This window comes from Poecilia mexicana, unplaced genomic scaffold (genome assembly GCF_051168715.1).
Source record: "Poecilia mexicana isolate PSO_F unplaced genomic scaffold, ASM5116871v1 scaffold_9, whole genome shotgun sequence".
In the NCBI taxonomy this organism is placed as follows: Eukaryota; Metazoa; Chordata; class Actinopteri; order Cyprinodontiformes; family Poeciliidae; genus Poecilia; species Poecilia mexicana.
This window is the reverse complement of record NW_028263378.1, coordinates 26,456,023-26,470,066: the sequence shown is the minus strand read 5'-3', so window position 1 is coordinate 26,470,066 and position 14,044 is coordinate 26,456,023. Positions and strand designations below refer to the sequence as shown.

Genomic DNA, 14,044 nt, shown 5'->3' with positions numbered 1-14,044 from the left:
CTAAAATTCCTCGAGGAAAATTTACCTGCCTCGAAGCTTCGTTAATTTATGTTTTATTAGTTAGCGCACCGTGTTACGGCCGGGACTTCATTTGCATTGCGCGGAGCTCTCACTTCCGCCTCTTTGTTGTTGACAAAAGCTAAGTCTCAGCAGCATAAAGTCCAATCTTCAAGATTGGCCCGTGGGGATTTTATTGATTGATGATAATGCCCGACTTTTTATCGTTTTTGGGGAACCAATAAGCATCCTTAAAATGACTGGGGAATGCCTGGAGTACGGCAGCATTTCTCCTCTGGGGCTGCTGGTTGAAAGCGAACGGCGGGAAGAGCGCTGAGGTGAGCGGATAGACTGAACAGGGCGGGCGGCTGAGTAGCTGATGCTTACCGTGTAAATGTAGCTTTACCGACGAACCGCACAATAAATTTCATATCCCTGTCTGAAGAAACGGGTGGCGGAGCGCATCGTACATGGCTGGTAGATGAGTTTCTGAGTGTGACCAGTGAAGGTGTCGTAAATATCCCGTATTGCTTCCCCCCGTGTTCGTCCCCCGGTCTAACGGTTCGTCAGTCCGCTGGTCTATTTCCTCCCCTCCATCCATCTTACGTTCGTTCATTCGCCCTCTCCTCCCACTCCAGGCGGCATTTTCCGTATTTTCAAACCCAAAGCGTGACAGGTTAGGTGGCAAGGTGAGTTTAATTAATCTATTAAACTCACTGAAGATGAATACATAAACTAAAAGCTGGATTGTAGACATTTTTTATAAGCATATTTGTGAGCCTGCCTCTTTGTTATTAAATTCAATATAATTTCAGATTTTTCTATAACTTTTCTTCTGGTTAACTTAGAAAGTGAGCTATTATTGTTACAGGTTAGTTTTCTAAACTACAAAAAAGCAACTGTTAGGGATGCTCAAATATGAAAAATTGGACTGATATTGATATCTGATAGTAACACCGGTATTATGCCAGATTTACCAATATTTCATTTTATATTTTTTTTTATCCGATTACTCGATTAATCGTAAGAATAATCGATAGATTACTCGATTACTAAAATATTCGTTTACAACAGCCCTAAATTCTGTTAAAACAAAAACCTGGAGATGTAAGGATTATTAATTTATTGCAATGCGCCACAGCAAGGGGCAAATAACGCAAAAAAAAAAAAAAAAAACTCAAAACCTCTCGTATCCTTTTTTCTTGTTGTTGGTTACGTTACACACGTTGCCATAGCAAGTGTAAACAGCTCCCACTAGTGTATCAGGATTCAACACCAAAAAAAAAAAAAAAAGAACACGCAAACATTTCCCACAGAAAGAACATAACATTCAGTCTGCCACAGTTTTATGTTTTCAGGCTTGATGTTTGTTTTGCGATTATTAATTGGTGATCGTCTGAATGCAGCAGTGGTTCGTTAGCTGATTTAAACAGCTGCTCTACTGATGATCCGTCAGAGAGTTGGTGTGCGAGTTGCCTTTTTATCAACTGAACCGAAACACACTGAATCCCACAGCAGATCTACTTGTTAAGGTTGTCAAAGTCAAGCTAGCATAACTGACCTACTTCCATCTTTCTTGCTATTTTCTTTGGAGTAAAGCTTTTTCCTGACCTGTGACATGTGATACATTTTGACCTTGTTATCTACTTGTTGACAATCAGTATGAAAGCACTGCGTCCCTTGTCCTTTTACATGCCATGCATACATTTTAGATTTAAAGTGACAACTTTACAGCTAAAACCGATGTAATCTTTGGCGGCAAGCAATCTTGTTGCCACATGTCTATGCAATTATTTATAGCACCGTTATTTTGATGCTATTCAACTTACTTACTTATCAACTTAAGTAACCTGATAAGTGAAATTTATTGAGTCATCACAGACTACAAATTATACACAGGTTTAATTACCCCCTTTTCACGTTGATGGATGTATTTGTGCAGTAGTGAGAGGCTGCGTTTTCTCATTATCACTATTAAACATTATATCTAATCAACTTGCCTGTTTCACTCCAAATGGAAATTAGCCACATAGCTATAATTTCATTTGTTTGCATGTAGATGTTATTAATATGTAATGTCCCATTAAAAAAATTATTTGTTAATTATTAATGGCGGTTGTACAACAACAAAGTGAACATTTGTGTTATCTACCGACATGGAGCGTGGCCAGGACGCCGTCCAGCAAGAGATGATACCAAACAAATATTCAGAAAGGTTGCAGCCAAAGGAAGTAACGGATTTCGATTTGCCTGAAAATACTTCATTCAGGTCAAAGTGGGAACAGAAATCCTTTCAACCTCAAAGTTTTACTGGCTCTCCAAATTCAGCCATCTGGGGGCCGGCTCAAACCGGAGCACTGTTAACGTCCGAACCCTCCCCCGAGACCGGAGAGGGCAGACGCGAAATTTGCCTCTGCCCTCTCACCGCCTCTATTTGTACACCAGTGGAACTGTTCTCTCGCCTTTCCCAGCCTTTCCCCCCTCGAATCCCGAGGAAAGTCAACACGGGCAGCTCCAGTGGAAACCCACTGGGACGAGTTTGGCTCCTCTAACTAAATCCACAGCGGTCAGGCTGTCTGCTGAGCAGAAATAGATTGCATTTAGGAAAGTTGAAATTGCACATAAAGAAAGGGGATATATACTCCCAGACACGTTTTTCGCACAGGGACGCCCTTCCAGTAAAGACTCGCTGTGTTCATTGAATTTCATTTGCAAAAATAATAGAATTTGATTTCATTTTTCATACACAGAAAAGGATATCTTGATCTTGTTAATGTATAAAACTTGTTATTGTATAGAGCAAGAGAAAATGTTTTTTTTTAAAGGAGGTGTTTGAATTTTGTTTTTGAAGAAATTAGTTACCAAGTTTTTTTTGTTTTTTTTCCACCAACATTTCATCAGTTTCTGAAAATACTAACGTCATTATTTTGTTTTATGTTGATATCTGACCTGCTGGTTCCAGTTTAGATTGATTTCATTCTTTTCAACGGGTTTTAGCAAAGAAGTGAGAAAAACGTAAAACAGATTATTTGATAAAGGTAAATATTTTAACTCCTACCAAGAGCGCTTATAAGACCATCTCCATTTATGACCTGAAGCTGCTGCTGCTGAACTGCAGAGCTTCTAAGTGAACAAAGGAGCGTTATCATAGATCCTTCAGACTCTATAAGCGCCACATCTTTCAACAAACTCAACGAGCGTTTACATACATGCTGGTATTTCCACAGTTTTGCTCAGTTTAAACAACATTTCTGCTGGTATCTGCACATCTCCATTGTTGCACAGTTTCAACTGTCACTTGTTGTAGCTAGTCTGTTGTTTTTTTATTGCTCAAATGCCCATTATGTTTTCTATGTTCAAATGAACCTACTCCAATTCCTTTGGTTTGGAGTATTTTTCACAGTGTTTATGTTGAAATGTTGCCCTCATTCTACAGTATATCATCCCTTATTCTGTATATTTGATATTCTTATCTTTGTGAATCTTGCTTCAGCTGCCTGTCACCTTGTTGCTGTTGCATCAGAATGTCAATGTGCGGAACGATAAAGGGTATTTCTGTTCTACTCTGAAGTATATCTCAACAACTTTGATCTAATTTTCGAAGAACACGTCGTTACTTTGAGTAATAGACCAAAAAAGGTGGAATTAATTTGTGTGATGCATTCAATGAACAAGGGAAATTTGGCATGCCATGTAGAATTTAGGGCTGGGTGGTGATTAGTGCATCTCTTCATGTCTTAGTTTTTCTGACTACGGGTTGAAAACTTAGTGAAAGAATAAACTTTTTCTCCCCCAGTTTGCTGCTGTGACTGCGGCATCCTTGAGCAACGCAGCTGCAAAAGTTCAATAGAAATAGAAATCTATACAGGCTGTGGATTAAAAGTTCCAGAAAGTTTAAACACCTTTTTTTTTTCTTAAGCAAGGTTACGTTGGTAAAAAGATAAAAACATACAGCCTAATTCGATGTAAACAAATTGTTCAAAAGAGCAATGAAAGCATTCTATTATCTGATAATTAGATGCAAGCAAGATATGATTTCCTTGGAAACTCTTATTTACAGCCGCCAGCTTAATCATTCTTTTTGCAGTTTTGAATTAAATTAATGTTCTTGGTATTTATTTTTCTCGCGCAGTCTTCACCTGACAGTTGATGTGGTAAAGAGAGATATCCACTTTATGACCCAGCAGGCCTCTGCATGTTTCAAGTGCTGCTAAGCTATTTTATCTCTCAAGGTCTGTTAAAAGTCACGGTCGCCCACTCTAGTCTGTTGTGGTCGTCTAAGAACGCACGTGCGTCTGTGCGCGCACGCAAACACCCCGGGGCGCGCACCAGCGCATGCTCCTGCATGCAACGCGCCTGCAGACACCTCTGCTCATTATCCACTCATCTCATAATGCTTCTTGTTAAATTGTGGAGTTAAATTGTGACGAACAGAAGAAAGACATTCTCTATCAAGTTCCCACTTACAAGCTCTCGAGCACATAATTACTTTTAAGGAGTTTTGTTGGGGTTTTTGTTGCATTTTTTCACTGATCTCCTTTAAAGAGTCACAAGTGAAATGTTCTTTTTAAGAAGATGGCAGTAAAGGTTCAATAATAATTAAAAAAATATATTTACATTTTGGGATAGATATGGAAAATATTCACATTGCAAAAGAGTAAACATGGGGTGAGAAATCAGCTGGTGGTCAGAATGGGAAGACTTTATGCTTCTTGATCGGATCTGTAAGGTCATTTTAGAAAGTTAACCGTCTTTACAGTTCAGCTCAGAATTATTCATACCCCTGGCAGATTGAGGTTTCTTCTGACTGGGAGTGATGTTCACGTTTTGAAGCCCAACATGAAGCCCAATCAGAATCTGAAAGCTAAAGATTAGTGTAATATTATATGGTGCAGTAGTGCTCTTCATTGGAATTGTGCCAGTGAAGAGTCTTCCCATAATTATCTACAAATGTATAAATATGATTTGACATGGTATTTGTTGCTACCAAAATGTAGAAGTAAAACAGATCAATGTTTTCTAAAACTGACCCCCCTTCCACACAGCTCTATTATCTATTCAGATGTCTGCAAACACTTTGACTGAAACTCACTTTTAATTTAAATCTGCCAGAGCAATGGATAACTGTACTAATATTCTCCTTGGAAATATGAGTAAATCATATGTGACTGCAGATATATGGAGCATAGATTTTGCTCCCCCTCACACACACATTGTTCAAAAGTAAATTATGCTCAGTCATGACAGTAAGCCTCTAAGCTTCTTTATTGTTAATATGAATGGATAAAATGACATAATATGTAATCTGTTTTTTTCTCTCAAATATTACATACAACACGGCTGTCATTTACTGAGTGGATCTTGTAGAAATAGCTTTATAGATCTTCATTCGAAATGTGCAAAACAATAAAAAAAATGAGTGAGTTCAGACTTTTCTGATTTAGAAGAATAATATGCTGCATTTCTTTAGATTCTTAGCTAAAGACCGATGTTTTGATTTCAAATTTCATGATAAAACTATTTCATGTCAAGAGAATTTTTCAGATTAAATCATAGATTATATATGTGAAAATACCTAAAAAAAAAAAAAAAAATCAGAAATGAAAAAAATATCTGCAGCTTTATAAGTCTGCAGATCAGAAATCGGACACTAAATCTCTTATCGGTCCGACTCTAGTAAAAATATATTTGACGTGAAAGTTGCTCAACACAACGCTGCAGGTCAGTGGTGTTTGTGTGCTCGGCGGCTCTCAGGTTAGCCCTGAACCATGCTCCGCTGCACAGTCAATGCCCCAGCTTATCTTATCAGTCTCCAGTTGGCTTAGCCCTTATAAACACACCTAGATATGAGACTCGGGGAAGTAATCTTGAGGCGGCTGCAGCAGGAAAAGGGCACATGGAATGGTGGCTCTGTGATAGCAGGCCGGCCTGAAAGTGAGAGGATGAAGAGCTCGAGGCAAGCATCAGGTCCAAGCTAATAACCATGTCCACAGGTGCTTTCTTATGCGCAAAAACACAGCAACTGTGCTGAAGGACGGACAAGTCAGCACTATGTTTTATTCATGATCCCCATTTAAAGCATGCTGAAGGTCAGATACAAGCTGCTGGATATGATGTAACTTGATTCTCCTACAGATCACAATGAAAACAACAACACAGGACTCGTGGATTCGCTTCTGGACACACAGACACGAGATGAAAGGTAGTTCCTTCATTCATGTTGCAGCTTCTTCATTCCTTTTTTTTTGTCCCTCTATTCTGTTTTTAGTGGTTTTATTAGTTTTACTTTCTTTTTCACTTCCTTTCTTCCTTAGTTCATTGCTTCCTTATGTAACCACTTCCTTTTTACTTTAGTTGCTTTCCTCCTTTAGTTCATTCCTTTCTTAGTTTAGTTCCTACATTGTTAGTTCTTTATTTTAAACTGCTTCTTCCTTGTTACATACAAGCTTCCTAATTTCCTTCTTCCTGCTTCCTTCCTTTCTTATTTTTTTTCCTTTGTTCCTTCTTTCGGCCTTGGTTTCTTCCTTCTTTCATAAATCATTCCTTCTTTCTTTCCTTCCTAGAGCCTTCATTCTTTCCAACCTATATTATTCCTTCCTTAGATACAAGCAAAGCCCTTTCTTCCTTATTTTGCATCATCCCTTCCTTGGTTCCTTCCTTGGTTCCTTCTTAGTTTCCTTGTTTGATCCTTCTTACTTAGACGCATACAAGCCTAGCCCTGTTCAGGGCCCTGGGGGACTACAGTTAGTTATCAGCAGTGGGATAGAAAGAATGAGCATTTCAGTGTTTGGTTAATCCAACAAAACAAGTTTTTGAACTGCGGTACAGAACCAACGCACTGGGAGAAAACCCACACAGCACGGAGGAAACCTGACACAGAAACACTCCAGCTGAGATTTGGATTAGCAGATGAATAATTCATGCTAGATTTGATTCATTAGGTATGCAGCATGATTACTCATGAGAGGCACTTTTTTCCTGCAGTGGCATTTTGTTGCTTTCTACTTCACATGAGCATTGCATAGCTGCTGGTACGCCTCAACAATCACAGTCTATGCAGAAATGTGGTTGTGAGACTAACATCGACAGTTACCCTGAGTTAGCCGACATATTGTAAACAAAGTGCAGTGAAGCAGCTTGTTCCCAGGCTGCGAGTCAGAACTACAAGCTGGTGTAGAAGGGACAGCTTGGATGTTTTTAAGTGAAGTTACCATCAGCAATACTCACTGCTCTTACCTATAGTAGATAATTGTCATATGATCTACTGGTACTCAGAGGAAATCTTGGTGTCAGCAATTTCTGAGGTAAATTTGAACAAAATAATTGTGATAGAGATACTAAAGCACCAACAGCTATATAGACGAGTTGTTCAAGTACACTAGCTGGGTTTCCTTCTGTCTGTCAACCGGGCTTTAAAGGGGATACATTTAAGGATGCCAATTTCATGTTTCAATTGTACATTCAAGCCGTGTCTTTTTTTTAATTTTATTTTAATGATGATGTCATCGCTCCATCTCCCTCTCAATACATAATCAGCCCTAAGTCGCAAAACAAACAAACAAACAAAAAAACAAACAAACAGGGCATCTTTCTGTGTGTTTTATTTCATTCTCTGTAGGTGTTACAGTGCCACCTGTTGGACTGGCATACCTACTACATCCTTTTCTGCGGCGCTGCATCTTGCTGTGTGGATTCATGTTTTTTCTTAATTGTTTTCGAAAGTGTACAATTAAACCAGAGGACTTATACTTATCTACCAACCCTGAGTAGGAGTATCCAGAGATTACTTACACTTATCTAGCAACCCAGAACAGAGATTAGAACTTGGAATACGGAAAAACTACCTTAGCAAATACTTTTTAGACTCCTATTCTTCCAACCCAGAAAAGGAATTAGACCAGAGGACACTTACTTATACTTATCTTCCAACCCTGAATAGGAGTATCTAGTTAATCTACTCTGGATCAACATTATTAGCTTTTTCTTCTTTTGCTCTTTCTTTTGGTTTGTTATTTTGTTTTAAATCCTGTAAAGCACTTTATATTGCCTTGTTGCTGAAAATGTGCTATATAAATAAAATTACCTTTACCAGAACTTATTCGGCAAATATGCTTCAAACTTATTTTCTTTTCTTTTTTCGGGACAGCCAAAAACCATCTCAAGTGAGTGATTTATTTATTTATTTTTTAAAATTGAGGAAGTTATTTGAAAATTTGCTGTTTTTCAATCAACCTTTTCCAACGTGATACTTCAAAATTTGCATAAAAAACAGTTACTAATCTTGGGTTTATGGGAAACACAAAAGATGACAGCGAACCACAAACAAGTACAGGTGGCCACTTGGGACAAAAAACATTGAGACATTTTTATTTATTTTTTTTAAAGTGGATTCCTCGAGGAACTGTTTAGCAAGTATTCTTTTATTTGATCGTGTTTAAGTCTAAAACATAAGTGACTCTAAAACATAAAATTCAGAATGGCAGAAGTTGCAGTGGGCCGTGGTTTTACAGTAGCTGAAGCTTCGTTGCACGCTGGATGAGAGAGCAGCAAGTTAAACGCATACTTTCTCAGCAAACTAAGTATCACAGCCAAAACACGTTTTCAGCCATGTTAACTTCCTCAGGAAATCTTATCTGAGAGAGATATTTTCGTCTGTGGTGGAGGCCTCTGGGCTACATTGCCTCATTATTTGCTTTGGCTTCCTGACTATGTTTCCCCTCTTATCCTCAACAGCCCTATAGTGGATGTTGGCTTCGGACAAGAGCATAAAAACATCCGCCATTTAAACAAACTGTTAACACATAAATGAGCTATCTCAGTGGGACAGACTCAGACTTGGTGGGCTCAGCAGTGTGCTTAAAGCTTAGGATATTGGCAGTCCTCTATCGGCACAAGCAGAAAGCCACTTATGCAGGGACGGAAAATAGGGATGGGATTGGAGTGGAAACCCACCTGAAGGCAGCAAACTATCAGTTTGTTCATGAAAGACAAACAGTTCTGGAAGCCAGTGGCTCAGCGGTAAACAAACATTTTACAGGGTTCTTCTTAATGACAGAACAAAACTGCTGTGTGCCTGATTTCCCCCCACCAATGCGACTGTCCAGTCAATCTCATCTGTTTCCTTCTTTTGTTTTATTAAGTTAAATGAGCAGAGGAGTACACTCCCAAAACACCCATTTTATCAGGACACATTTACAGGGCCTGTCAAAAATGTTCGTCCCCTTTGAACTTCAGAGGAAGTTCATTGTTGAAAGAAAGTCAATAACAAGTGTGGTGGACGTCCAGTGTTTGCAGGGGGATGGGTACCACGGCCGCCCACGAATAGCTGAAATCCACAAGTATTAGAGGCCAGCGCTAAAAACAAACATAAGTGCTTATTTTTCAGAAATCAAACACCAAATATACCTTAATATAAATGAATGTGAACAGTGGAAACCGTCTCTGCACTCTTCCTTATCGCTGCTCTTGAAGGTACAGCCAATCAGTGCCAAAGGAAATGACTGGTCTGCAGGGATTGGCTGTTTAGCAAACACCAGCCAATAGAGTGTTAATTAGCATTGCACTGAGGTAATTCAGTTTCCCAAGCTGGATTTTTTCATATGCTCTACAAAAGATCAGCAAACAGGCAAATTTTGTGTGAATAATTTGGAGTTAAACTCCACAGGACATATCTGTGAGTAATTGAATCTGCAAATACTGAACCGCAGTATTTGGGGTGCACTGTATTTAAGGTTTGCTACAAGCCATGTAGGGAACATAGCAAACATATGGACTAAGGTGCTGTGGTCAGATGTGACCAGAATCTTTCTTAGTCAACATAGGAAACACTAACGATGAGTGAAAACTAACATCCTGAGCAAAGCAACCCCACTGTGAGACATGGCAGTGGACGCATCATGCTGTGGGGGATGCTTTCCATTACCTGGAATAGGGAAGCTGATCAAAGTTGATAGGGAAAAATATATATATGACTATATTTGTTGACAGCCTGTTAAAAACTGCCAGTAACTGAACACAAGTGTGAAAGTTCACCTGAAAGTAAATGGAACTTTACATTGCAAAGAAAGATGGTTTATTCAACATACTGACCTTACTGACCACTCCAGAAAATGTAAGCACAAGCATCCATCAAATAAAAAAAAGACTGCAGATTGCAAACCAGAAATGTGATATAACATCCTTGCAACAACTACTGACAAAACATCCTACTAAAGAGTCACATAAGACAGCAAAGAGTGAAAGGTCAGTAAATTCACTCATAAATCTTAAAGGGGTTAAAAATTAAAAAAAAAGCAACACTCTCTCCCCGTCAGACCTCTCCTCTACCTACAGCCAACACTTTAGACCTTGCCTGGCCTCTGTTCAAGTGGGCCAGACTGGAGCCATACAACCCAGAAGTAGACGCTTACCGTTTTGTTCTTCTTGGAGTACGTCTTCTTCAGCAGCCTCTCGTTCATCCTCTCCTGCTCCCGCTGGGCGTGGTGCAGGAAGCCGTTCTCCAGAGGGTCCACTGCCGGCTGGACGTTCTCCTCCTCCTCCTCCTTGTCCTCGTCTTCCTGCTTTTGCCGCTTTGTCGTCTTCTTCTCCTTCCACCACTCCTTCGTCTCCTTCTTCATGACACCGGTCTTCTTCTACGGACAAAGAAGACCTCACGGTCAGACTTCTGCAGATGCTCGTGCTACATGTGTTCGTGCATCCAGAAATTAAAACTACATAAACGGCATGAGTAGGGTATAAACAAAATAGCCTCACATATGTTTGTTACAGGATTTTATACAAGACAATGTTCACTTTCCAGTCTGTTAAGTTGTGAACGTTGATGTTCACAGATGTTCTCCGTTCAATCCGACTGAGATTGAGTAATTTTATAACGAAGAAAAGGCAAAAAGATTCTGTCTTTAAATGTGTTAAGCTGATAGAGACATATCCCAAAACACTAGAAGCTAAGTTTAGAGAAACAAAGCGACTTCAATTGCCCAAATAGACTAATAATAAGCCGACTACTGAAGGTGATTGATTGCATTGAATGTTACTCAAGGGTGCAAAATAATTTAAAACAAACGCACACAAAAAAAATATCACTAAACTGTACAATGAGGTTTGTGGACGAAACTTGACGAAATTTGAACACAGCAAAACCACAAAATGTTACCACATATTTTTTGTCTAGTTTCTAGTGCAAATGTCTTAGAACTCTAAAAATAAGACAAGATTAGCTTACTAGTATTTTTTCAGCAAGATGTAGGAGCTTGTTTTTAATGCTGATGCTGATGAAATAGTCCTAGTTCCACAGGCAGATTATTTCACTTTTACCAAGACATTTTTCCTGTGTTATAAGTGAAACAATCTTCCAGTAGAACTAGAACTTTCTATCAAAATTAAAACAATATATCCAGTTCTGCCTCCTCCAAGTGCACTTGGATATCTGCATTAGAAACTAGACCAGAAATAAGTAGCATAGAGTTCAAGGGGAAGGAATAATTCACAAAGCACAATCAGAATCCTGCGTTCACATCAAGTGACTGACAGATCAATGCAAAACTCGTGTCAGATTCAGACTTCCAACATTTCAAGGATTTTCCCCAAAACCTCGAAATGATGTGGCGCTGACGGCTCCGTGAAAGGCAGCGGCCCGCGCTGCCTTCCAACGAGAACAAAAGAGGGCACATGTAGACGGATAGCCAGACTGGCAGGAGATAAATGCGTTAAGAGAAAGGACGGTGGGTGTGCCGCAGCTGGCAAACAGTCAAGTGCACGGCCCCTTTCACTTCTGGCTTACAGAAAGCAAGCAAACACTGGAGCGCAGCGCAGCAATGCTAAACCTCTTCTTTTAAAGTCATCTTTAATCCTGTCAGCAGCAGAACAATGCTGTACTGGAGAACATAATCACTTTATGGCTCAGATATAATGAGCTTATGATATGAAGTGCTGCTTTATTGCACACTGTAGAAAATATAGTTGCTTCACAGTTCAACTATGACCAAGCAATTCCCCTCTTTAACTAATCGGCCCTTTTATAATTCGGCTGCAGCCCGGGTTGAACCAGTGTTTGCTTGTAGGAATTCAAATACAATTTAGCACAGCGTGATATCCCACTCTGGGTTGTTGTTGTTTTTTTGTTTTTTTACCTTGTCCCCCAATAAATCCACTGAGAATGCCGTTTTAGTTACTGTAAGGGCTCAAGCTTGTTGTCTTTCCTCAAACCTGACGTTGCTGTGGAAGACATAAATCAAATTATGGTGGATGCATCATTTCCTGTGAGACGGCAACAAGCCTGGTGGAGATTTCAGCCGTCGTCATCACAATTAGCACAGTTTGACGTTCAAGCACAGCAAAGACCTGCAGCCAAGTCAGAATTATTAGTTTGTTTTCATTCTGAGATTGGAAATGTTGGACTCGTTCGAAGCAGAGAAAGTAGAAACATCTCTGATAAAATGCCAGTTTTATGCATTGTCAAAAGGACAAATCTAAGTATTTTTCTTTCACTTCCCAAGTGACATTTATCCAGTAGAGTTCAACTGAGAAGTGAATGCATCTGAAAAGAAAAAAATTTAACAGAATAAACAAGGGTACAATAACCTGCTTAGTGAAGTATGCATACCCTTGGACTAAACTCTGTTAAGGCACATTCCATTTTAGCACTTGGTGTTCTTTTTTAGGAGTCTATCAACATGCCACATCTCGACTTGGCAACAGCTTTCTTCTCAACTTTTGCACATGTTCTCCAAATATAACTAAATTACGAGAGCTTCTCTTTTCCACAGCCCGGTCCAGATGACCCCCACAGATTTTCCAAGTCTTTGGTTCTGGACTCGTCTTAGATCATTTTAAGACTTTATTTTTCTTCAGGTGAAGTCATTACGCATAGAGAGAGGGAGAGTTTTTTTTTTGTTATTCAATGTTTGAACTTACTGTGATGGGTAGAAATGACATCTTTCTTTTAAATTTAAACATATTCGGTAACCTTCCTGCAACTCATTTCTTTCAACAATGAATTGCTTCAGTGAAAAGACTCAAGTGGGTAACTGTGAGGGAAAGTCTACTGGGACGTGTTGGCTTAATTATAATTCTGAAGGAGGGTAGATACCAGTTCAGTGGTTTAGACACGACCAGTCGGGTCAGACTGAAAAGAACTTCACCAGATAAATGGTTGGTTTGTCTGTCTCTGCCCTCAAACACCAGCAGGCGCACAAAGATGGCTGCCTCAGTGCATGTCGTTCTGAACAGACTCAAAACGATATATACTGATAATGAAGGAGTATCTATTGAGAACACCCACTAATCAAGAGATACTATGGATCATGCTATGCATCAGTGGTGCATCTATAAAGAACAACTGTGGAACCAACACACCATTTTTATCCTGTTTGACGTCATTCTAACTAGGGATGCACCGATCCACTTTCCTCTCTTCCGATACGATACAGATATCAGAGGTTTGGTATTGACCGATACCAATCCGATACAGAAAAACAGTGCTGAAGGTTTCTTTTTTAAAACGCAGACATTGTCTAACTGAAGTGTTTTGTCAGCAGTTTTTTAAGCCAGACCGAAGATGTTTTCCCCCTCTGCTCTCTGGCACAAACAAGTGACCACAGACTTTTTCTTGTTATTTAAACCTTAAAATGGGCGTGAGAGGAACTGTTTAAGCTTTATGACAGAAATACTGGGAGAATTTAATTCTGTTCAGGTTGACTGGTGTGAGCTGAAGTAGACAGAGTGCAGCATGTTTGAAAACAGTCAGACCTTACATCCCATCGCTCTCAGTAGGCACCACAGCTGCCTGCAGCTGGACACAGCTAACTGATGTATCAGCATCTAGCTAAAACCACAAAAACTCAGACCAAATGAAGCAAAATGATCTGTTCCAAGGTTGGAAAGTTAGCAGATGGTGTGACACCTTCTATCCCAACAGGTGTCCATGTGTCAGCAACTGAATATACACAGACACACACACACACGCACACACAAACACAGATTTAGGATTTCCTTCTCTGTAGATTTGGGAGTTAAAAATTCATTCAAACATTCTGGAGGCTGGGTGCGA

At 39.6% G+C, this 14,044-nt stretch overlaps 1 protein-coding gene across 6 annotated transcripts in view; it reads right to left on the bottom strand.

The window, feature by feature from the left end:
- Positions 1 to 14,044, bottom strand: part of fbrsl1 (fibrosin-like 1) — a 353,739-nt gene that overhangs the window by 238,242 nt on the left and 101,453 nt on the right. For all 6 annotated transcript variants that reach the window (XM_088009073.1, XM_088009069.1, XM_088009072.1 and 3 more), the window contains exon 2: positions 10,407 to 10,628. In XM_088009073.1, the coding sequence (XP_087865199.1) occupies positions 10,407 to 10,628 (222 nt within the window). The remainder of the gene's footprint in view (positions 1 to 10,406; positions 10,629 to 14,044) is intronic.